Source organism: Carex rostrata, chromosome 9 (assembly GCF_964058835.1).
Source record: "Carex rostrata chromosome 9, lpCarRost1.2, whole genome shotgun sequence".
Lineage (NCBI taxonomy): Eukaryota > Viridiplantae > Streptophyta > Magnoliopsida > Poales > Cyperaceae > Carex > Carex rostrata.
The window spans coordinates 8147252-8173410 of NC_135926.1; the positions used below are offsets into that span (position 1 = coordinate 8147252).

At 33.2% G+C, this 26159-nt stretch overlaps 2 protein-coding genes and 1 non-coding gene across 3 annotated transcripts; 2 read left to right on the forward strand and 1 right to left on the reverse strand.

Annotated features, from left to right (window-relative positions):
* Window positions 1-6495: 6495 nt before the first annotated feature.
* On the forward strand, window positions 6496-6568 carry TRNAR-ACG (transfer RNA arginine (anticodon ACG)). The gene has a single exon. It is a non-coding gene; the product is annotated as a tRNA-Arg (tRNA).
* A 6072-nt stretch (window positions 6569-12640) lies between these two features.
* On the forward strand, window positions 12641-20561 carry LOC144558992 (dynamin-related protein 5A). Its single transcript, XM_078307879.1, has 16 exons — window positions 12641-12989; window positions 13425-13488; window positions 13794-13898; window positions 14292-14393; window positions 14750-14800; window positions 15184-15245; window positions 15531-15621; window positions 16123-16187; window positions 16501-16695; window positions 17143-17262; window positions 17609-17679; window positions 18098-18323; window positions 18864-18914; window positions 19177-19405; window positions 19523-19662; window positions 20173-20561. The coding sequence occupies exons 1-16, from the start codon at window positions 12861-12863 to the stop codon at window positions 20299-20301; spliced, it is 1830 nt and encodes a 609-aa protein (XP_078164005.1). The 5' UTR covers window positions 12641-12860; the 3' UTR covers window positions 20302-20561.
* Window positions 20562-20995: 434 nt separating this feature from the next.
* Window positions 20996-24610, reverse strand: LOC144558993 (uncharacterized). Its single transcript, XM_078307880.1, has 5 exons — window positions 24403-24610; window positions 23293-23842; window positions 22645-23040; window positions 21391-22394; window positions 20996-21053 (listed from the first exon to the last, which is right to left on the reverse strand). Exons 2-4 carry the CDS (start codon window positions 23522-23524, stop codon window positions 21550-21552), a joined length of 1473 nt encoding a protein of 490 aa, XP_078164006.1. The 5' UTR covers window positions 23525-23842; window positions 24403-24610; the 3' UTR covers window positions 20996-21053; window positions 21391-21549.
* Window positions 24611-26159: the final 1549 nt, after the last annotated feature.

Here is a 26159-nt window from a genome sequence, read left to right on the forward strand (position 1 = left end):
GATTCGAACTAAATAGTTCGTGAATCAATTTCGAACGAATTATATCCAGTTTGAGTTTGATTTGAATAAGATTCGAACCGAACTAGTTTGATTTGTTTCAAAACAAACTAATTTTGAATCGAACTAAACTTAAATCAAATCACGAACTACGATTTTTTTTTGCCACCCCTAATTTCATCTATTTTTAAAGAATATAAAAATATTTCTAATATTTCAATACAAAAAAAAATAAAAAAATCATAATATTTTCTATTTAACTAAAAAAACCCAAATCTGGATAATAGTTCTCCGGAACTTCAAATCCGGAGAATAATTCTTTGAAAAAGACTGAATCAGGAGAATTATTATCCGGACATATTTGAAAATCACTAGAAAATAAATGCAGATTTTGAAATTTTATAATAACAAAAATTTCGGGTAGTATCCAGTTGAGTTCGGATCGAGTTATATTAGTTTTTTTTTTTCCATAGTAAATTGCTAGTACATTTAGGAGCATCTCAATTTTTAAAATTGTAAAAGATATTTTTTTTGTGAATAAGTAATTTTAATGATTATTTCTTTATATATTTATATTATTTTTAAAGTCCAGCTACTATATATATCAACATTAGCACTTCAGTCTAATTAAGTGTCAACATATTTCAAATATAGATTTTAAATGATAAATTCAAATTGATCTAAAATTAACTTAAAAACCTTAAATTTTTATCATTTTACTTGATACTAAATAAATTCAAAATTTTATAAATCTTGTATGTAAATACATCACTCGTGAAGTATATTATTTTGAACGGTTTGATTCATCGTTTGAGACCTATTTGATAGGTTTTGAAGACCGTTGGCACTTATGCTATAATGTCGTCATTGGCATAGTGTCCGAACTCTTATTTTTTATATAAAATTTCAGTTTTTTAAAATAATTGTATACTTTTTACGAACTGATATTGTATTTTCAAATGGACTGCTAACAAGATTACTATATAAATAAAAAAATATTCTTCATAACTATATCTGAAATTATAATTATCATCTAACCATCTGCAATTATCTTGCAAGCGAAATAAAATACTCTAATTATCTTCTTCTTTTTGTTGAAAAGGGCTTTTAGGCATATCATTGATCAGTGGATTTATTACATCTTACAAAGTGCGTAGCACCTGATAACAATAAGAAAGGTACCTATACATCTAACAAAGATTAGATAAGGGAGGATAAGTAAAAAAACCTAGATACGAGATTATTTCCGAAATTTGACCAAACTGAATTTTTTTGAACGGTTTAAAGCCTACATTCCGAAAATAAAATTATCAGTTTTAAATCTTTCCGAACCGAAGATAAATTTACCGGTTTCTATAACCGGTGATATTATTGCCGGCCAAACTATCTGATCGGCGAATGGTAATGCAAAATAGGGTGAGTAAATTGCTCATAACTCGTGAGCCGCTCATAACTCGCTCATTAAATGCTCACTTAAACTCGCTCATTAAATGCTAACTTAAACTCGCTCATTTAATAAATGAGCGAGCATGAGCATGCCCCAACTCGCTCATAACTCGCTCATTTAGAATTTACCATATCTAATCCCTGCCACATTCAATCCTAAATAAATTTCTGCCACATCAATCTTGCCTTATTAAATTTTGTGTAATATTCATAGTTTTATCATACATTCAAATTTCTCCCACAACATCTCTTAAACGACACATTAAAACTTGTTCTAAAATTAAAAGGGCACTAGGTAGAAATCAAGGTCTTCTTAAATTCGAACATGATAGTATTATACTTGATGTGAACCCGATTGGGTGTTATGATCAATTGAAGTGTAGAGAAATAATTGCTAAGTTGATCATAGCTCACGAGTTACCTTTTACATTTGTTGATTTTTATAATATGATTCTATTTTTGTTGGATTTTTATTCTATTTTATTTAAATGAATGATGACAATTTATTAAATTTTAGTACTCATAATTTGTGAGTCGCTCATAACTCGTTCATTTTCGACTCGCTCATTTATCAACTCATTTAAATTCGCTCATTTACCAACTCACTCATTCACTAAATGAGCGAGCATAAGCATACTCTAACTCGCTCATGCTCGCTCATTAATCACCCCTTGCAAATGATGGATTTTGACAATTCTTTCACCGTTTCACGTGATGCTAAGCTGCCCTCTTGGCTCTTTTTCTAATCCTCTGTGGTGTACCATACTGTGACAAATTATAGAACTAGAAGAAAAACATGATAAAACTTTGAACGAGTTGGTAGAGTGGTATAATCACAGAAGATCAACAACCTTTGAACGAGCATCCAATCCCACTTCTCCAAATTATACCTCAGTCTCAGGGGTAGAACTAGGGTGTTCATAAGTTCATCACGCTTTTTGGTGAACTCAAATCTAAAATCTGTCAAATTGGCTCTAAATGACAAATATGAACCGTTGAAGCCTGCTTATCTTATGAGTGATATGTCTATATGTAAAAAATTAATTTTAATATTAATTTTGCATAGAGTCAAAAGGTCAAAAAAAATTTCAAAAAATGAATGCATTAAAATTAATTTATTAACCTTCTAATTTTGATTGCTTGACTTTCTACTAAATTAATGTGAATGTTTAAAATTTTTATATGTAAATGCATCACTCATAAGATAGGCGAGTTTCAACGGTTCGGATTCGTCATTTCAAGTTGGTTCGACGGGTTTTAGGCTTGAGTTCACTAAGAGGCTTGGTGAACTTAAGAACACCCTAGTTCTACTCCAGTCTCGGTATTTAACAAACAACTTCAATTGCTGGTAAAAATAAATTTGTTTTAACGGCAATAATATTACCGGTTATAGAAACTGGTAAATTTATTTTTGGTTCTAAAAGACTTGAAAGCGGTAAAAAAAATTCCGATTTGGTAAGATTTCGAAATCCAACGAATAGAAGGATAATTTTTGAAATAATTTTTTTTTTTGGATATTAATAAAATTTTCGGAGATTATTTATACCTCCCTAGGATCAACCATTTGTACAAGTAACTGTGAATCCGAGTAGAAGACAAAGATGGTAATGTGCAAAATGTTCAAAATGTTGAAGATGCTTCACTTCTAGAAGACAAAGATGCTTCATTTTTATATTAGGAGTTGAGCTAGGGTAGTGTTCTTAAGAAAAATTATCTGATGAGCATCAAATGATGAATCCAAACAGTTGAAATCGATCTCCTTCACAAGTGATGAATTTATATACAATTTTTAATTTTTCTAATTAATTTAGTATACATGATCAAGCGGACAAAAAATGGTCAAAATGTGTTTAAAAAAATAAATGCACTAAAATTTATTAAATAGTCAAGCAGTTAAAGTTATAAGATTTATAGTTTATAAACTTTATAATTTTGACCAATTGACTTTATACTAAATTGATTCAAAATTTCAAAAACCGTACAAGTAAATGTATAATTCGTGAAGTAGATCGGTTTCACCGATTTAATTGAATTTGTAGTTTGAAACCAATTCGATAAATTTTAAAGTTAAACTCACCAAGCAACCTGATGAGCTTAAAAACACCCTAGTTCTATTTATTAATTAGTATGTAATGAGGCCAAAAATATTTACTTTTCCCATTTCTGAAAAAAAGAAATCAAATAACTCTATTCTTTTTAAAATTCAATTTTTGATCAATTCATTTTTATTTATTTCATTGTATATACTTTGGTCTAGGGCTGGCAAAAAAATTCGAGGTTCGTAATTCGATTCGGGTTTGATTCGGGTTTGATTCGAGTTTAATTCGATTCGAAATGGGTTCGAATTGAAACGAATCAAACCAGATTCGGTTCGGAATTAATTCAAACCAAACTCAAGCCTAGCTTGGTTCGATCGAAATAGGTCCGTGATTTTTTTGTGGTTCGAATCTCATAAAATCGAAAAGATAAATCGAACTTTTAAAACTCATAAAATAGACCATATTTATAGTTTATATGGTACCAGTTACCGATTATGTAAATACAAATATATTAAAGATCCAAAAGCTTATCCCTCTAGAATGGCTGGGTCCACGAATTCATCTGTAATACAGATTCTGTATGCAATATTCGGTCCAAAAGCTAATCATTCAATTCACATCTTTCTGCTCGGCCCAAAAGCAATGCGAAGATGACAGCTGGAGACAACTCATCCGGTATAATCTAACTTCTTTAGTCCCACTTCGTTTAAACAAAATAAATGAAGCGCTCCACAGCCTATAAAAGCAGGCAGCAGTCGGATACCATGGTAAATCACTCAACTGGATTTCGGATGAGTGGAACTGGGTTTCTGTTATTACTGATACCCGGACCATTTCACTGTTTCGAACCTACTTCGAACCAAACCGAACCAGTTCGAATATGTACCGAACCAAATCCGAACTGGTCTATGAGGTTTGAAATCAGATTCAATTTCGAACCAGTTTGGTTCGAAATTATTTCGAATCCGAACCCGAACCTGGGTTAGGTTTGGTTTGGTTTGGTTCGTTGCCAGCCCTACTTTGGTCCGTAGTTTTCAATTCGATTTTACCCAATTTTACAAGCTGACCAACCTAGTTGTCTCATTTTATAAGCGTCCATTCGATTTTATCCAATTTTCAAACAACCCCCAAAAGAAAAAGAATTGGTTAAATCGAATTTTCAGTATTTATTTTTATTTTTTTTAGAGATAATAACAATAAAAGTTACGGATACTGAGAATATTAAAATATCTCTTTGTTCTTTGACTCTTCACGATTTGGTGGCTTGGTGCAAAGAGTACAGCATAGAGATAAATGAACGGTGTAGTTAGTTTGTCTCTTCGCTCTTTGATTCTTCCCAATTTGGTGGGAGATTAATGCATGGCAGCAGGTGACAATGATCGAGAAAATGACTTGTACTGTGCATTAATGAAAACTCCTAGATGTAGGTCTGTTGTATTCAGCATTCGCATTCCCGAAATTTTTATTAACATAAAAAAATATTAAATTTCAAAACAATTTTTTTGTTTACTTTTTTGTGTTGATTCTATAATTGGTATAATTGATGAAGTTATAAGTTCAAAACAATTATTATTGTTTATATCACATGTTATGATGTTTTGGTATTTCTCTTTGTTGTTGTTTTTGTTTTGAACAACTGTAAAGACTTGCTGTATTTGATTTGGTACTAATTTTAGGTATCAGATCAGATATGCTATGGTTTCTGATTTTAATGAAATCGGTGGAATATATCACTATTTTTCAAAAAAAAAATTATTGCTTATATTATTTTATTTAAAAAATAATTGAAAATTATAAAAAAAAAAAAAGTTAGAATTTGCAATCAAATAAAATTAAATTATCTGGAGATATGGGTTAGTTTCAGTCAAATTAAGCTAGTATAAATGTCAACTCATTTCATTTTAGTCCCGCTCAATTAAACAACGTTTGATGAAATAATTGAGGCTAAAACTCTTATTTCACTGTTTAGTCCATAACCAAACATCACCCATAAAGATCCTTCGTACTTCTTAGCTTCTTAATACGTCCGAACAATATCTCTTGGTAATAATTAAGTTTTGCTGGTAAATTTCTAAGTTTTAAGTCCTTACTCAAATTCTTAAGACACCATTTCTCTTAGATACAGTCTCCTTATCACCTTTTGTTTTTTCCTTAATACCTTTTGTTAATCCAATTCTACCTAACACTAACTCTTTGATCCTACTTAAAATTTAATCCCTCTTCTTTTGTTAGACAACCTCTAAGATAAATTCCTTAATGCAACAAACTTGAGAGGTAAGTGTGACAGGTCGGCAGCAGGGAAGGCGCACCCACATTTATATGACATGTAAGAGATCTCTTTATTTTAAGTATGAATATAGTTTGTTCATTATATAGAGGAGGTTCAAATGCATCCAAATTTTTGTGCACCCAAATGCATCTTATCTTTTTTTCTCTGTTTTCAAAGTCCGAATAGTCAATCCGAACCGTTAGATGCGATCTATATATTAAGATGTGCTTGGAGACCAAATTTTATATTTTTTGGAATTTTTTTACTATTTATTAAGCCACTTTAAAAATCGCTGATTCAATGGTCCAGAAAATGCAAAATCAGCGATTTTCAAAGTGGCTTAATAAATAGTAAAAAAATTCCAAAAAATATAAATTTTGGTCTCCAAGCACGTCTTAATATATAGATCGCATCTAACGGTTTAGATTGACTATTTAGACTTTAAAAACGGAGAAAAATGATTTGAAAGATAGAGTGTATTTGAATGCATTTGAACCCTCCATTATATATCAGCATAAATTTAAAAAGAGACACCGTGTATTACATGTTTGAACCGAATCTGTTCATATTCTAATCGGCCGGTCCGGATTGAATATCTAACGGTTCATTACTATACAGAGTACATGGATGACTTCATCTCTAAAAAACATAAACAGTATTTGATTTTCAAGAAAATTTCAATATACAGATAGTTAGATATGAGAAATAGTATTAAATAGTAGTATAGATCTGTCATTCCATAATGACTCCGTGGCCCAATGGATAAGGCGCTGGTCTACGGAACCAGAGATTCTGGGTTCGATCCCCAGCGGAGTCGTTTCCTATGTTTTGAACTTTTTATCCCAACTTTACACAAAATTAATTATAAATTTTGTACGATCCCATTGGAGTTGTTTCTTAGCTTATGAATTTCTTATTTTAACTCTACATAAAATTAATTAAGAAAATTATAGTTTCTTAGCTAATAAATTTCCTATGTTTTGAACTTTTTATCCCAACTTTACACAAAATTAATTATAAATTTTGTACGATCCCATCGGAGTCGTTTCTTAGCTTATAAATTTTTTATTTTAACTTTAGATAAAATTAATTAAGAAAATTATAGCTTCTTCGCTAATAAATTTCTTATTCCAACTTTAATATAAATAATTAAAAATATATAAATTTTGTCCACAAACAAGTTATTTGTAAAATAGTTCAATTTGAACAAGTTTATTTGTCATTTAAACTAATTTGGTAAATTAAAAAAAATATATATCAAGTTTCTTTATTAAGCATATAGTACATCCTCATTTCACTCTAAATCTATTCCTGATAAATACATAAAAATATCAATCCTGATAGCTAAAGTTGAAGTTGAGAAACACGACAAAAACTCAAAAGTAAGGTTCAGATTATGAAAAATCAGGGATAACAACTGGAGAGAGATGATTCTATGTCAACTACCGAACGTATACACCTACGCTCTTGATACAAACATCTCCCTCCAGCAAGTGATACATACCCCCTCTTTATTCTCATTATTCAGTACTGAGCTTTCTGACATTGCACAAGCTGAATTGGTATGGTTACAACATATTGTTGGGTTTTGACGGTTCAAACCCATTGATTAAGTATGTTGGAGTTTTGACGGTTCAAACCCATTTATTTGCTTAAGGTGCGGAAAGAGTAAAACAAAAATTTTACATCTACCTTAAGCTACGGATTAAATGAATCAAGAAGATCCGTTTAATCCTATTTACAGATCTACTCCATAATTGATTTTCTAAAGCTTTTAAATCTATTTACCAATTAAATAGATTAATATAACAATTTATACCTTGTTTCCAAATCACAGTTGGAATGCAGACCGAGCGAGAAGAGCTACACCAGGGAAGAAATCGACTCGGAGTATCACACGTGTGATACCTCTATTGGTTATCCACCAGGACTAACCGGAGAGCGGTTTATTTCTTTTGTCAGAAATATTATAAACCGCAATTTTCTGCAAAAATACTATTCACCGAAACTTTCGTTTAATCAGATTCACTAATAAACCAAATCTGAAATACCGCGAAATTCGATAAAACACTATTCACCGATCCGAAAAACCGTAAACAGAGAAATAGAGAAATTCCAATTAACGAAGTAATCAGATTAACACGTGAATTAGTGAGTTTTCTCTTTTACCTATGCCCCTCTATTTATAGGCATTTGAGGAGGTTCGCAAAAGACCGAAATACCCCCAAAGTTGCAAAAATTACCAAAATGCCCTTTTGGCATTCAAATTTGATTTTGCAACTTCATATTGGTTAGATTAGTTTAATGGATTCTAAACTCATTAACCCAAACCCATTATGAATAGTAAATATCCAAATCAAATATGTATAATTGTCATGTACAATTATATTCGTCTGCGGTTTTCGTTTGGTAATTTTTATACAACATGTCAAACACGTTTATAAACTAACCTGTGTTTCTGTTTGTCATTCTAAATGACGTACAATTAATTATAATTAATTATACCAAGTATAACTAATTATAACCATTAGTTTTTGCTTTGTCATTTTTAACATGACAAATATAATTTAATTATAATACGTATAATTAATTATAACTATCTTAATATTAATTACAATCAATTTATAATTAATCAGTAAGATTCTCCGAATAGCTCCTATATGGTGTGACCCAATAGGATCTGTGTTATGTTGGTAAATAGAGTTAAAACTGTTTTAACTTCTATAATCATAGGAGGCATCTGGCAGTATACACTATGACCATCCAATTACACAGATGATGATGTACTGTACAATATCACGATCCAGTAAACAATTTACTTGTGTCTGTTCTTCTGTCTCATAGCTATCATATCAGTTTCAAGGTAGATGTGTGTCATCCTTGCTAACTGAATCTTTTCTTGATCTTGAGCAGATTATCAAATATAATTACTCTTGCAATTATACCGCATGCATATAATCTAACTCTACCAAGGGGCCTAGTGATGCTATAGCTCGTATAGAGATACGAGGGACAAATAGTATTCTCGGCAGACTATCACTTCCTCAGCTAGGCTATACATATGGAAATGCTACCGTTATGACTGCTTTTTACGGACAGCGTTAGATAACACTCACACACACATATTTCTTAGTAGGAACGATAAATACCTCATACTGTAGAACTTGACATTGAATGAAAACATAAATGACACAAACATAATTCTATTTAATGTTTCATTCGGGGTCTGTCAAATACCATGTTCCTAGAACATGTATCTATGTGATTAAAATGACATCTCGTGTCAAGTGGTTTGTAAAACTTAACCATCTTTTAATCCACATGCTAACCTTATCGTGGTAATTAGTATTCCTGCTAATTACCTTGGTCAGTGACTTTTAAGAGTATATATTATCTATATTATGGAGTTTCACAATTTCAGTCATGAACTCGAAATGATCCATAAATTCAATAATACTCAAGGCAACAAAATGATATATAAATAAACATTCAATTCATGAACAAAACTTTATGATAATTTATCGTATTATTGACTTCTAGATTATTACAAACTAACACATATGTTATCGGGTCTATCACTGAACTTGTTAAGTCAAGATGACATCACCTGGTGCTGAAGTGATCAATCCGATATATACACTATCCGAGGAGACTATGGTGCAATGGAAAACACACCTAGAATTCAAAGTGGGGCACGCAAGATTTGGAAATTACACATACCGACTAGGATGAAAGGTTTCGGATGGTTGGTGTTGCTAAATAAACTTTTCACAACTGACAATCTAAATAAAAGGGGTTGGCCAATAGTGAACGGATGTGTTCTTTGTGAGGCGCAAAGTGAATCAGTTAAGGGATGACAACATTTTCTCAAAATAAGTATACTACGAGCTGGCAAGAGCTATGCTTTATAGGATGCCACCCCTGGTTACGGATAATATTTCAACACAAATACTAACATGTTCCACAATTCCGAAGATTCAAAAAGGTACAATGCTGGTAGCTCAATTATGTATTTTGAGAGAACATTGCACTTGAACCTTCACAGTGGAAAGCAAAGAGGTTAAGGACCCAAAAGACGAAGTAGTGTGGCAATTACAATTCATCTCAGCAGGAACAAAAATAAAAAAGGAGTGATCATTCAAAACTTTGATCGAGCATTTTCTTTCTTTCTTCCAATTTCTCTATTTTTTCTGTTCTATGTTTTGTTCACTTTCATTTGTTTTTAATTTTTTAATTTTTACTATTCAATCTGTAGACTTAATTTTCTCTTTCATGTAGTTAATTACGTCACTAATATAATATAACATCTCATTTTGAAACTGTGGAACACGTTAGTATTTGAGGTTAATATGACTGTCGTTTCTTAGCTTATAGACCTTTTTTTTTTTCCAACTTTACACAAAATTAATCAAAAAATTAAAAAAAATGTACGCAAACATGTTATTTGTAAAATAGTTCAATTTCAGCAGTTTATTTGTCAATTAAAACTAATTTGATAAAACTTAAAAGAAAATACATCAAACTTCTTTATAAACATAGAGACACTCGCTGTACTCTAAATCTATTTCAGATAAATACATAAAACTATCAAACCTGATGGATAAAGTCGAGAAACACGGTAAGAACATAAAAATAAGGCCCAAACTATAAAAAATTTGTCGTTGATTGTTCTTATTTTGAGGTTAATATGACTTTGTATCGATGAAAATAATCATACAATCTAATTGAATAAGCTATATTATCTGTGAAGTAGTTAAATTTTAACAGTTAAATACTTAAAACTAATTTGATACATTTTTAAAAAAAGTATATCAAACTTCTTTATAAACTTAGTATATAATTGTCATTTCTTAATTTAGAAACTTGATACAAGAATTATATAATTATCTTACTCTACACTTCTTTATGATAAAATACAATAAAATATCAAGCCTAGTAGCTAAAATTGAGAAATTCACAACAAAAACTCAAAATTAAGGTCTAAACTACGAAAGTTTAGTCGTTGGTAGTCTTTGTTTTTGTTGAGTTCCAGATATGACAGTTCAGTTGCAATTCAGTTAATTGTAGGAGCAATCATCTTCTTCTTTCCGTTCTTGTGTCAGATGTACACAACAACAATAACTGCGTGTCTACCAGTATCCACACAAATATATTTAACAAACAATTGTCAATTAGCACGCTAGTACCAAACGAACAAATATTATTATTTAATTATTTTTTAATATATTTGATATATCATATAATTATGTTGAGTAAATATGTGAATTTTTACAGATGTGAAGGATAAATATGGTATCTCAAGAATGAGGAGAAAATACAAAGTATTAAAGATTTTGAAGGGGATACATGAAATTCCCCCCATATTTTTTAAATAAAAAGAGATAAATATGATACAAAAGATCTATCTGATTTAAGATAAAAAAAAAACCCAATTAGATCATACGGACAAAACAAAATAATTAATAATGTAATATCAGCAAAGCAAGTGTGTATAATTTTAAAAATTTATTGGATTAGCTTCACATAACGAATTCAAACTTGTTAGGGCTTGTTTGGCTGCCACTGTGCCCGTGGGAAAAAAAAATCACTCAAAGTGAATTTTTTTTCCCATGTGCACAGTGTTTCGGCTATTCAAATTGGATCCAAACCCAAGTTCATTCCCATTCCCGTCTGGTAGCCGAACATGCCCTTGATCAATTTACTTAATGAGTGATGCGTGTACATATATTTTAAAAATTTCGAATTTATTTAGTACAAAATCAAGCAGTAAAAAAAATGAACTCTTTATAAGTTATTTATGCATTCATTTTTATCATTTTTTTAACCGCTCGACACTGTATTAAATGAATTCAAAACTTTCAAAATTATGTTTTACACGCATCACTTATAAAGTAGATTAACTTCAACGGTTTGATTTTGTCATTTAAAGTCAATTTGATAATTTTTTAAAGTAATACTCACTATTTTTTTTAATAAACATAATACACACTAGCTTTATTCGATAATATTATTAAATTTTTAAAGATCTAATAAAATTTATCGAGTGAGGTTACCGTGTGTCAGGTCACCAAAAAGGCTTGCTAAATTTAACCCCAAAATCAGTCTTATTAGCTTCAAAGAGGTTAAAATCGATCAGCTTAACTAGGGATGCACAAAAAATTTGTAGTTCATGATTTGATTCGAGTTTGATTCAAAAAGGTTTGTAAAAAAATCGATTCGAAATAGTTCGAAATTAATTCAAACTGGATCTGGTTCGTTCGAAATAGGTTCGCAAACTATTATAGTTCGAAATTCAAAGTAACGTGAACCGTTCATTTCCGTTAATGACTTAAAAGTTAAAACATAAGGCTGCTCAGCCGTAAGTCATAACTCGTAAGTTATAATTCTCGCTCTTAGTTCTAAAATCTTAGACGACTTTCATCTCTCGATTTTGGTGACTACGATCACTCTTCTCTATCGTAAAAAAGTTCATAAAAAATTCAAATTAAATTTAAAATGAATAAATTCGATTCGGTTGGATTCCTTTGCAGCCCTAGCTGCTTGATGATGTAAAATATAAATTAAATAAATTCGATGTGAATCAAGCTAAAGTAAACGTTGGAGCGGAGTGGGACCCTTCAAAGCTACTCGTTTTATCGTCTATGTTTACTTCTTTAGCTTGACGGTGACGTGAATGTAATAATATAACGACTGACATCTGGGATCCATTAACTAATTACTCTAAACAGAAGTCTAGAATGCCCTGCACAGAGTCAGAGACATGCAACACCTTATGACATGGCCGCATCTTCTCTAGAGAATCAGAACTCCACAAATAAAGTCTCGAGTCTCGACTCGACTCTCCGGAGTTTGAGTTCAATTTCAAAATTGAATTTTGAAAAAAATATATCCTCACGGACTCAGAACTTGTCCCAGGAACCGTCTAAGCTCGGTCCTTACACGCGGTTGGTTCGCAAATCGCCTTCACTTCTCCTCGTCTCCTTCTCTCTCTCTCTCGTAGAAGACCAGCAAACAGCTCCGATCTCTCTCTCTCTCTCTGTCTTCCCTTCTTCCTTTCTCTATCTGAAAGCCAGATCTGATCTAGATCCGAAAATCTAGATTCATAAACGATGGAGAGTCTGATCTCTCTGGTTAACAAGCTCCAGAGAGCTTGTACGGCTCTCGGCGACCATGGCGAGGATAGCGCGCTCCCTACTCTTTGGGATTCTCTTCCCTCGATTGCCGTGGTCGGAGGCCAGGTAACTGATCCTTCCTTTCACCATACATCTTTTGGCTATCTACTGCTATATCTCAGATCTGGTTCTCGCTTTGGCCCGGATTGAAAATTTTGACTCTACTACTTGCAACACGATTTATTCGTTGTCTTACCAAATATATTTTCTGCGAACTATATGTTTCAGCATGGTCCCCTGGATGAGGAAATAATACTAGAATTTGAAATATTACATCTATTTGTATATTTGTTGTTCTAATTTTGGTAGGGTTGTTCTTGTTAATTGTATATTCCTAAGTTGTGTGAATGTGTCATGTTGTCCTGTTCTCCCCATATTTCTTCCCATATAATGGAGTGAGGAGGTTTAAGTGTAAAATTGATCCAATTTTACAACGTAACTCAAATTCAAAAACATATAAAACTGAAGTACTCAACGCATTTTTACCTTGTAATTGTGCAGAGTTCTGGTAAATCTTCTGTGCTGGAGAGTGTAGTTGGAAAGGATTTCCTTCCGAGGGGTTCAGGTAATCTCACAAGGAATATGTCTCAGTAAAGTAAAATTTGGCCTTCACTTCTGCAAATTGTGAAAAACACAATGTCTGCCCTCAATAAGGAAAAAACTCTAATACCTTAAAACACACTATAGGGTTTTCTAAATAAATCAAAAGAGGGAGATTTATGTGGCATTTTCCTGCTGTCCAGATGAACATTTTATCCACTTCTTTTATTATATGGGTATACTGGAAACTCTTTCAAGTAGAAAGCATAAACAAATTTCCTGTGATTGAAATAATGAATTAATGAAAGATGTTTTGATCAATGTTTTCAGGTATCGTCACAAGACGTCCCCTAGTGTTGCAACTTCATAGGTTAGATGAAGGGAGAGAATATGCAGAGTTCATGCATCTTCCAAGAAAGAGGTTCACCGATTTTGGTACATACCCATCATCTCATACCGTTCGAAGATTAATTCTAGCTTACAAAGAATGCAATGAATTCATAAGCTTTATTAATATATGCAAAACATGATTCTATTCAGAATTGCACTTAGGTGCTGCATGCTATGAAGCCTCTTGTTGTGAATAGTGCATAGATATTGTTCCAGTTAGATCCAGTTACTTGTATAATTGGATAGTACCAGATTGGTCCTGGGTGAAATTTGTATGGTACTTTGTTTTTCACACTGCAAGGCCTTTCTTAGGGTTATAATATGTGCAGTAACTTTTATCTTAGTGCAAGATGTACTACCTGTTTTAATGATGTAATTTTTATTTTTCTGACCTCTTTGTTGACCTTATTTATTTTTTATATATCTTATTTGATTTAGCTGCTGTGAGAAAAGAAATTCAAGATGAGACTGATAGAGAGACTGGTCGAACCAAAGGAATCTCTCCAATTCCAATTCATTTAAGTGTATACTCTCCACATGGTAAAGTGCAACACATTTAATATTATAGAGAGTTTTTATAAGATTAATGAGTAGTGGACATGCATGTATCTTATTAATGAATGAAAAGAAAAGACACAGAATTGAGATTTAACAGGTTATGTTTATTGAGTAGTTAACAATCCAAATCGGTACATGCCAATGTACTGTTACTGTATCCATCTCAGACCCAATTTGCAGGCATACTTGTTCTCATCAGTTTGATTATTTGTTACTGAAAATTTCTCGATTATAGTTAAAATGATTCCCACTTTGGCAATGAGAATTAGTTTTTGTTTGTGTATAAATCAAAGCTTATTACATCATGTATGATAATATTTTTTTTCAAACAATGGCAGTTGTGAATCTGACGCTTATTGATCTTCCTGGGCTTACAAAGGTTGCGGTTGGTGAGTTTATTTTCCTTATTTAATATTGAAACTTGGGTTTTCTGGTTTTGAACTTTTTTTTTTTTTAAGGTTAGCGACAAAGCTTGCCACCAACAATATATTGATAAAAAAGTTACATTTACATTTTTACATTCATAAAATAAGAAAACTCTGCACCTGCACCCCTGACTAACGGAGATTGCCGCAAGCATTGTACAAAAGTCTATCACAAAGGTTACAGATCTAAATATTGGCAGTCCAAAAGAATACATCAAGAGTCGTATCATTTATTAATAAAGACACCAGTCATCTCTTGTTGGAGAAAAATCTCCTATTTCGCTCCCTCCACAGGGCCCATAGGTTTCGAACTTGTTGCTGACAAATATTTTCCTATGCTTTTCTAGAGGGTCAGGCTGAAAGTGTTGTGCAAGATATCGAAAACATGGTTCGTGCATATATTGAGAAGGTAATGTTTGCACTCCTCTTATACTCCCAAGCTATTTAATTTAATGGTTGTACTTAACTGTGTAAATCTTAGCTGTACGTTTGGCATTATTGAGACCATTAATAATATAATTGTTGCTTTTGCTATCACCTGGCACTTCCCTTGTTCTCCCTTTACAACTTAGATATGCACATTCTGAACCTTATGGATAGAAATATAGCAGACAGATCCAAAGCCTTCGGTCATATGAGTGTTGGCAAGGAAATTTGGTTGACTTTTTTTTAAAAAAAAAAAAAATCTTTTCAGCCAAACTGTGTCATTCTGGCTGTTTCTCCAGCAAATCAGGATCTTGCTACATCTGATGCTATCAAGATTTCTCGTGAAGTTGACCCAAAAGGTACACTATTTTACAATGCAGGATGTTAGCTGACAACTATTAACTAAAACTCATGATATAATTGCTGTTTAATACTATAAATTGTTATTGCTATCTTAAGAACCAGCACAACCTACACCCTAGTTTAGTCCAATTAATCCCCACTTAACCCTAAATTATGCAACTAAACTTCATTTTTGTCAACACCATCATCTGCGCAATGTTAAAGAGGAAAGCAATGGAAACAGTATGATACAGAAAGTGTGGTCAGCATCTACCTGTATGCTGGTATAAACTGTACTGTAATCTGGTAAATATATATTCTTGGCGGTGTGTTATTGTTGGTATGGTATCATAACAATTCCTTTATTTTGTCTGTGAAAATGTTGATGTTCATCACAAGAACTGATGGTGCTTTAAATCTGTCGTCTTTTTTCTGTGATGATGAGAATACATTTTTATGACTAATGAATATAATTGCCTACTTTGTCATATTAAGCGGTTTTTGTTTGTTGAGTGTAGGTGAAAGAACAATTGGTGTTCTTACTAAGATTGATCTCATGGACAAGGGTACTGATGCAGTTGATGTAAGTCACTTCTGTTACTATTCAGGAATTAAGCTTCCAATTAAAGAGGACTTGCTTGACTTTTATTCTCCTTCCTTGAATAAGTGAAATCTTTTAAACAATCACTGACAACTTGATGGTTATGGATTACTATTTTTTGCCAAAACATAATATTTGAGCTTTGGGTATGAATAAATGTGGCCGCAAAACACTTTTAAGGGGAAAAAGAACATAGACGATGCTTAGACTTGATTCTAGGTCCCAATAGGGCTGTGCAAGCATGTGCTGGTAGTGACCTGTATGTCCTTTGTACCTAACTCTCTCTCTCTCTCAGATACTGGAAGGAAAAGCGTACAAACTACAGTTCCCATGGATTGGTGTTGTTAATCGTTCCCAAGCCGACATTAATAAAAATGTAGACATGGTTGCAGCTAGGCGCAAGGAAAAAGAGTATTTTGCTAATTCACCAGATTACAAGCACCTTGCTCATAGAATGGGGTCTGAGCATTTGGCAAAAGTGCTTTCTAAGGTTTGTGCAAGACTTTTGTTTTTAAAGGGGCTTTCTTGTTTATGTGCAAGGGCTAAGAATAACAAGCTTATTAGATGCCAGTACACTGTTCTGATTGCATATTAGCATTCCACAAAAAGGCTAACCTTATATTTGATTACTATGATTTATGCTATATTGGTCATTCCGAGTTTTTTCAAAATGAGTATATGATATCGAGGAAAAATTGATGCACCTTTGGCTTTTAATTTGCTAGTAGGGTTTTTTCTAATAGTTCAACATCTGAGGTAGAAACGACCTCAGTTTTTCCATTATAATCTATATGTTAAATTGTCTGTACAGAAGGTTCTGAGAGTTTGTGTTACTTGAAATCTGCTCTCAGAATCATACCTTTTGGTGTAGCAGCATTACTATTGTATTGTATGTAGTGGATGCAGAAGGTTTATTACTTCATTTTGGTTTCTGTAGCATTTGGAACAAGTTATCAAGTCTAGAATCCCCGGGATCCAGTCTCTCATCAGCAAGACTCTTAATGAACTTGAAACAGAACTGAACCGACTGGGAAAACCAATTGCTTCAGATGCTGGTGTAAGTGTTTTTTATAGTTTTATTTTGTTTTCCTTGCAATGTTTATTTTTGAGAAATAAAAATAGACAAGTTTCTGAAATGGTTGAATTTTGATATCATCTTAATACCATAAGTATACCTGTACCTTTTACTTGGTGTTAATGATGAACAATTTGTTTTGATATTCTTTGTGCCATCATAGGTATTGCCATAAATTATACTTCCTTTTACCACCATGTGATGACAATAGAGTTTATGCTAGTAGGTGCCATCTATAGTAACTACAGTTTTTAACTTACATTCGTTCTTATATTATTTTATCTTTTGGCATCATTTATACAAAGGCTACTTTATCTTTCATTTACAGGGGAAGCTTTACACCATAATGGAGATATGCCGTATTTTTGATGGAATCTACAAGGAACATCTGGATGGCATGTATGTTTCAGACTCTTTTTATACCTTTAGCTGGATTATCCACCTAATATCTCAGCCCCTTTTATATTAAGCTATTCTTATCTATATAAAGTTCCTACTGAAATTCTGTAAACATCATCTAATTTGTTGAAATGATTTCAAGTTTTGTATTACCAAATCAATCAAATCATTTTCTATTGCAATATCAGCAGTTTCTTATCACTTACCAGGTCAAACTTAACAGTACTGGGCTCAATATGTACCAGTCTGGTAAATGGAACTGATGTGAATCTTTTGTTGTTTTTCACATGAAATTTGAGTTAAGCATCTGCAGTAGAGTCAAAGTATCTTGTTGGTTGAGCCTCTAGATTCCAGACCAAATTTGGCACTCACTAGTTGCTGTTGTTAGAATTAATTATTACATCTGATTATCTCTCAGACGGGCTGGTGGTGAGAAGATATACAACGTGTTTGACAACAATTTCCCGGCTGCTCTAAAACGGTTGCAATTTGACAAGCATCTTTCAATGGAGAATGTTAGGAAGCTTATTACTGAGGCTGATGGCTACCAGCCTCACTTGATTGCTCCTGAGCAGGGGTACCGCCGCCTCATCGAATCTTGCCTTGTTAATATCAGAGGTCCAGCTGAAGCAGCTGTTGATGCTGTATGTAATTTACTCCTCTCTCTCTCTCTCTCTCTACAAAACATTTAGTAACATAGGATGAATTTATCAGTATGTTATTTTAGCCACTGGCCCAACATAGAACAAGGTTAGTGGCTTGGTACTGGTCCATTAGGTGCAATAAATTTTAGTGTTGTTAGATGATTCAGTACATCAAGGGAGGTAGTCTTTGAATTTTGTAGCATGCTGGTGGGTAGTGATGATTCGGTAATGAAGGGCTACTTCATAGTGGTTTCATGGTAGAGATTCCTGCCAAATGTTCTTAAGACTGGGATTGTCTAATTATGTTTGAACTATAATTTGAGGCTTGAATATAAAAGTTTAAACTAGAAAGTGACCATGAACATGGGAGATGATGAAAGTGATATATATATATATTTATTATACAGTGCAATGCTTACTACAAGGATTTGATTTGAATGGGGCTATTACTTTAATGGAGTATGCGCATTTTTTTTTTTAACTTTGTTTCTTTTGTCTCTCTCTCTCTCTGTTTTTTTCTTTTTTAAAAAATATTTACAGGTTCATGGCATACTAAAAGAGTTGGTCCACAAGGCAATTAACGAAACAGCTGTAAGTTCCATTTTAAATCTCATGTTTGTTGATCATTGGATGATACATTGTACACCTTGTTTGAAGTACTGAAAAGTTGTACATGCTTCATGTTGTACAATAACTCCTATAAAAAAGCAGGATGTATGATACCCCCAAAACAAATAATTTGTTGCATAAACTACACCCTCAAATTTGTTTTGACTTGATTTCAGTAGGCATGTACTGGAATAGGGCTGATAAGAAGCCTGAGCTAATCCTTGTATCTCTCTCTTGCATACAGGAATTGAAGCAATTCCCTACTCTACGAGTGGAGGTTAGCAGCGCTGCATTTGATTCACTGGAGAGGATGAGAGAAGAAAGCAAGAAGGCAACCCTTAAGCTGGTAGACATGGAATGCAGTTACTTGACTGTTGATTTCTTCAGAAAACTACCACAGGATGTTGAGAAGGGTGGTAACCCTACTCACTCCATCTTTGACCGGTACAATGATTCTTACCTCAGAAGGATCGGTACGTTCTTTTTTTTTTTCCACACAATCGGGGAGCTAGTATCTGGTTGATGGGTGCTCTTGCTTTCATGCTTCATATATTATGACATTTTATTTTATTATTTTTTTGTATGAACAGGAACTACTGTACTGGCATATGTTAATATGGTGTGTGCAACCTTGAGGAACTCCATCCCAAAATCAATCGTGTACGGTCAAGTCCGTGAGGCCAAGCGCTCTTTGCTTGATCACTTCTTCACCGAGTTGGGTGCTAGAGAGGTGAGAATTTTAAATTACTTTTTTTCCCCTTCTAAGGTTTGAAAACTTGGTACCAAGAAAACACTTGCTCTGGCTGGAACACCATGTATAGTTCAAAGTTGGTAGCCCTGGTAGCCAAGTGCATATAAATTGAAATTTTATGGTTCAAATAAAAAAAATAATCCTACCATTTTTGTATGCACATGGAAATCATATTTTGATTATTTTGAATTGTTTTGAGTCAATAAAATAGTTATTCAAAAAAACAAAAGTCGATAAAATAGACCAGGAGTTTGATTGCTTCCATTACTTTATTTCTTGCATCTTCTTAATATCCAATAAAATGTTTCCATGTTTGTTGGTCTTTAATAGAAACAACAGAGATGGTACAAAACATATTCTACAGTTTGGGTTTGTCATTTTAAACACTGATTTTGAACAAAATTAGTGGGCTATCTGATGCCTTGGGATCACCATAAGTATGTAAATTGGAGAAATTTTAACCATATCTCTGAACCTCTGCATTTACAGATGAAGCAGCTATCAAAGTTGCTAGACGAAGACCCGGCAGTTATGGAGCGCCGAGCTAACCTCGCAAAAAGACTTGAACTGTACCGAAGCGCTCAAGCTGAGATAGATGCAGTTGCATGGGCGAAATAGAGAGAGAACTTAGGGCATTACCGTGCCTGTGTTCTTTTATCCAATGGGCTTGTGTTTCTATTTTTGCTCTGCTCCTGAGATATATAGGTTGATATATATTGGTTTTTTAGTTTCTTGGTAGATGGATTACATTACAGCTCAGGGGTTTTGGGAATTTGTTTCTCTTTTCATTTCTTTGTTGGACCTAAGACATGAGAACAACCTGCTGATACTGGCCTTATATCACATAGTTGTGCTGTTTTGATTTTCTCTGTCATAAACTATTTCAGTTGGACCTCAGGTAGCCATGCCAGTCCTGGAGATTTGCGAGGCAGTTCAAAAATTAAATTTTTTTATTAATATCCACATCCTAATATATTAGGATACAAGTACAGATACTGATATTTCTCGAGTACATAGAGAAGGATTTAGAAATTACCACTTAAAAGCGCATAAACATACAGATCTGAATTTAGATATTTGTATTTGAATATTAATAGAAGTTCGAATAACCGAATATGACAATTTGCAACTTGCTCATTATAATTAAAGGAATACTATTTAGATGTCTGGGCATGCAATTGGATGTTTTTCACGAAAGTGTACGAGGTCCGAATTTCCTTACATATTATTGTTTAAAACTATAATAATCTTATAGTCATGCATGAAATATAAATATGTAGTCCATAAGATATCTACATGCGGGGATCGCATCTTTTAGCGTGGATTATTTTTAAGTTCTGCAAATCCCTTAAACAATGACAGGCCAACTTCTTAGGGTCATGTTTGGTTGTGGAATAAATCCCTTACCTCACACTTGAGCAGTTGAGCTGTCAAATAAGGAGTAAAAGAGGAGTAACGTGATGTCAAACAAGGAGTTAAAGAGGAGTAATGTGAAGAGGTCAGTTCGAGAAGTAAGATGTATGGTTATTCCGAAGTAAGTTAAGACCTACTGTCATAGGCAAAATTTTATTTTTCAATATCTTATTCCTCTAAACGGATTGCTTTAAATCATGAGTTAAATTACCAAAAATGAGATGTAAAATTTTATCAGTAAGATGGAGTAAGCAATTTAATTCTCATTGACTTTACTTCACAATCAAACATGACCCAGGAGAATTAGAACCATTCATGAACTCATTTCATAAAATAAAATTCTAGAACTAAATGCAAGATCATTCCATCCATAACCACATATCAGAATGAAAGTTTTCTTGCCAAAAGTTTAAGTCTCCACTTAAAACTGTAATTTTAAACCTACCAAATATTTTAGCTCATCATTGTAGCAAGAAGAGCTTCTGCTTCCATTGACAGTTTTTGCTTCCTCTCTTCAAGGATCTTCTCTGAAATGCATAGCACTTCAGTTGTGTGATTTTCTTCAGCCAATGATAAATCACGTCGACACCCCTCGAATGTCATGACATCCCCAACATAGTCCCTCAAATATTTTCTTCTCCTTTTTCTTTTGTTCATACAATTCCTCAGAACACAATCCAACCTTTCAGCAACTCTACAGAGATCCAGCAGTATATCTCTAAACCTCTCCTTTGAACGCCTTGATATTTCACATGCTTTAATAGTCTTTTTAAGAGACAGGTGCAGGTCTTTCTTCGCATATTTCACAGCATCCTTAAATTTCTCAATATTTCTCTGATAGATAAGTTCGGCCTCGGACACACAATCATGGGCCTGAAAGTTTTTTATTCTAGAGACAAAATTAGAGACACCTTCTATCCACTCTCGCAGCTTGGCACCAAAATACATGTCAAATTCGAGCGTTAAAATTCCTTGAATGATCTTTAGTGAGCTTTCGGAACCAATCAGCGCGGCTTCATCGAAGGGGCATTTGAGAAACATGAAAATAGCTTTTGATACTGCTTTCAAAATGGATAGTTGCAAGTCTAGTGAAATTCTGTCCTTTGCTGGCACATTTTCTGCTATAACCAAATTAGAAAAAGGCTCTATCAGTGGCTCTTTATGTACAGTGTTATTGACTGAACTATCTGAGTTGGGGGTGGGTAATACAACAGCTTCGCCACCAGTATGTGCCGCATTATCATCCAAAGGCGACGGGGCTGCATGGGTTGGAATCTTTGATGTGGATTGAGTTTGCTCTGCACGACATTAAGAAACAAATAAGTTGGATAGTGAATTTAAAATCAGTTTTGTCTCAATTGATTTTCTAAGCTAACAAAAACTGTCAGGAAGAAAAGTCAAAAGAAAAAACCAAGGACATAAGTATTCTCTCAACCATACAGGGTTCATACTTGTTGGCACATGTTAGTTCATATTTTAAACTGACTGCCTGATTATACCATCCTTGGTTAGTATCAGCATCTGAGAATGATAGAGAAATGATTATACCAGATTCCTGATTCGATTGGCTAGCTGTAATTACTTCAGTGATATCTTTGACAGAAGAGTCAGGTGACGCAATCTTTTCTGGAATTGTGTTATTCTGACCAGAGATCAAATAATCACTCAAATCCTTGTCACAATCATCATCTTCAATTTCAATTGGGCTCGAGGTCTTTACTGTTTCAGGTTGCAAAGAATCACTCAAACCCTTGTCACCATCATCATCTTCAATTTCAATTGGGCTCGAGGTCTTTACTGTTTCACGTTGCAGCCTTAGCCGTCGCAAGGTCACCTCAAGCTTCTCTATAAGATGCCATAAGTCCTCACTCTCCAGGATTTCAGAACCACTTTCTAGGGTTTGCATAGCCATATTCAACACTAAGGCCACATGATTTGCCGGACCTAATTAGAATTCATCTAAATGTCATCACCAAAAGAATTAGGTTATGTGGTGAACTTTTAGGTTTTTTTATTCAATAACTACAAACTGGGCGGTAATTCTAGTGAAAACCAAACCTTACAAAATCCCAAATAGCACTAAATGAAATTCCTGGACCTGTAAAAGATCTGAAGCATAAATTTGCACTAATGCAGATACTAATGAAACATTAAATAATTAAATTATAAAATTCAGTTCTTTCTTGTGATACTCACCTTCACACTTTTTTGCTTTCTTAACCGGTTTCTTTCCAGAATCCAATTTCGACTTTCTCTTTCTGACCTTACTGTGCCTAGTGAGTGGGGCAGTGGAAGAGTCCCCCAACATGGCCCCCTTTATACATTCCTGAGGTGGGTTCCACATGTCATCCTTTCTAGCAACTGGAGCTTCCCTTTCAAGCACTGAGCAGGGCTCAATGCACGGCTCGGCCCTGCACTCATCAGACATCTGATGATTTCTGAAAGGTAATGGTGCTATGATTGACTGTCAGTTTTACTTCTTTTCTTTTACATACCCCTGCTTTGCTCTAGTGAATCTCGTCCAGTATCCACCGTTAGTGAAGCAATATAGTTGGTTTGCTGTGAAGAGTTTAAAAGAAAAACGTGTGAATTGATTTACAAATTCCACCAATAATTATCTACTCTATTGGCCCCTTTAGCCAGTTGAAGCATATTGATTAACTTCCTTTGTTCGGGTGCCTATACAAAGACCAGAAAGGAGATAGCCTTCCTCCGTCTCGGTTTTCTTTTTTTTTTTTTAAGAGGGCTCAAATGTTCAATATCTTTATTTTCGATTTTAAAGTCTAAACAAAAGATCTGAACCGCTCAACATGATATCCATGTTAAAATTTAGTTAGGGATCAAATTTTATATTTTATAGAAACTTTTTACTATTTGTTAAGATAGGTACAAAATCATTGTTTTTCAGAAAATTGTGGATCATCTATAAAAACAGTGATTTTGTACTTATCTTAAAAATAGTAAAAAAAATTCAAAAAATATAAAATTTGATCTCTAAGTACATTTCAACGTGGATATCATGTTGAGCGGTTCAGATCTTTTGTTTGTACTTTGAAATTAAAAATAAAGATGTTGGAGTATAATTGGGGTATGAAGCAATGGGGCATTTGAGGAATTCGTATCCTCTGAGTACTACAGAGATACTGTTCCGTAGAGTTAGTAGATCTGAACCGTTTCTTTTAACTTGGCACGAATCTCAAAGCCAAAAAAAACTGCCCCCTATTGCGACCCGAATCTCAAAGATCCTCTGCAATACTACAGAGGATACGGATTCGCATTTGAGCCCCCCTCTTTTTTTAATTACACATACAGGAGATATAGGATGTTAGGCGCATATAAAAACTATCATTTTTCAGAATGGAGAGAATCGGCCAGCATAGGGTTTTAAGATGGTACACACACTAAAAAAACACAGAAAAAGAAAATCTAGTGGGTTTCAGCAACTGACGAAATCCAGCAGAGGATGATGCACACATAGGTTAAAATTAAGCGCATAGAAAATATAAAATATAATTGAGCGTCGACTTGTGCAAAAGTGATTATAATAACATACCTAAATTAAATTAAGTTATCCCGAATCTCTCAGCTCTAGGAGATAGAGAGATGGAGAGATAGAGAAAGCGTGCGCCTTGGCAGCATTTGCCAAGTTTTTCAAAAGAGAGAGAGAAGGAGAGGAGTACTCTCACCACCGTGTTAACCTTGGTTAAGTTGGCAGCCTCTGTTCAGATTTTTCAGAGAAAAAAGAAAAGAAAAAAGAACAGGAGAAACTCACACTGTACCTATTTTTTTTTTTGAGATATGCCCGTAGGCCTAACTCACACTGTACCTGTGCTCAAAGAACCGACGTGGTTTCCATTTCGAGTAAAGTAAAAGGGCTACCTTACAAAGGAATTCAGATACCACAATTACTGGATCTGGACCGTTCCTTTCAACTTGGCACGAATCTCAAAGCCCAATAATACTGCCCCCGCGCTAGACGGAATCCCAAAGTGGTTCGGAGTTAATCTCAAACCATAAAGTGAAGAGAATCTTTTACCGTGATCGAGAGGATACTTTTCCACAAAGAAAGATTATTTAATTTTTTTAAGTTTAGTTTCTTTTTTTTTGTTGAAAAATGTTAGTTTCTAATTTAAATAAAAAAATACTACCAAGTACAAACTATAAGAAATTACTTTACATTTTCTATTATCTAATTTTAAAAAATTCAATGAATAACATAACTATCTATTTTGAATAAATAAAAAATATTCACAATTTTGATAATATGAAGATCATATAATGCAAACGGTTCTTAAAAATAACTATCTCCCAACTATCTTTTTGAAGATAGTTATTTGATAATATGAAAATCACTTGATCTAAATCTCTCTTTTGGAGATTTCCTATCTAATATATATTTTTACATTAAATTCTAAAAAATATACAATTTAGTATGCAAATACATTTTTATATGAATATTCATGTTGAATGGTTCATATGTTCAGCAACGAAATTTTTTACGAGAATATAAACTTTTACATATTGGATTGTGAATATCAAATTGTTAATTCCCAAGGTGAAAAAATCCATGAGATATGTGGGATTTTTTTAGAAGGTTAATTTAATATATTTGAGAAGGTTTATTTGTTCAAATATATTATATTTGGGAACCTTACACTTTTTTTAGAAGGTTAATTTAATATATCTGAGAAAGTTTATTTTTTTTATGAAGATTTTTTTAGAAGGTTAATTTAATATATTTGGGAACCTTACACTTTGGATTGTGCTAATTAAATCTTCAACTGTTCAATTCTATTTTATTTGATTAACTTTAGACTTAACAAATTAGTTCAGTTAAAAGGAGGCTCCACCAACAGTTTCTTCACAGAATTATCATGAAAAATAAAATAGCTTCGAGTGTAAATTTGATTTTAACCATTTCAAAAAAATAAATCTGAGAAAGAGAGCTGAAATTTATTCAGTTACTATCTTAATATTTTAAATTTTTAACTTTATCAGTGACTTTTGTTAAATTCCAATTCTTCATTTCCTGCAGATCTAATATGCAAAAAACTCTGAGTCCA

What these genes read in the sequence shown, in the direction of transcription:
- LOC144558992 (XM_078307879.1), top strand. Translation starts at nt 12,861, where the DNA reads ATGGAGAGTCTGATCTCTCTGGTTAACAAGCTCCAGAGAGCTTGTACG. An exon ending in TTGCCGTGGTCGGAGGCCAG is followed by an intron (nt 12,990 to 13,424) that starts GTAACTGATCCT and finishes GTAATTGTGCAG; the next exon opens with AGTTCTGGTAAATCTTCTGT. An exon ending in TCGTGAAGTTGACCCAAAAG is followed by an intron (nt 15,622 to 16,122) that starts GTACACTATTTT and finishes TGTTGAGTGTAG; the next exon opens with GTGAAAGAACAATTGGTGTT.
- LOC144558993 (XM_078307880.1), bottom strand. Translation starts at nt 23,524, where the DNA reads ATGTCTGATGAGTGCAGGGCCGAGCCGTGCATTGAGCCCTGCTCAGTG. An exon ending in GAAAGCAAAAAAGTGTGAAG is followed by an intron (nt 23,041 to 23,292) that starts GTGAGTATCACA and finishes AATTCTAATTAG; the next exon opens with GTCCGGCAAATCATGTGGCC. An exon ending in CCAATCGAATCAGGAATCTG is followed by an intron (nt 22,395 to 22,644) that starts GTATAATCATTT and finishes AATGTCGTGCAG; the next exon opens with AGCAAACTCAATCCACATCA.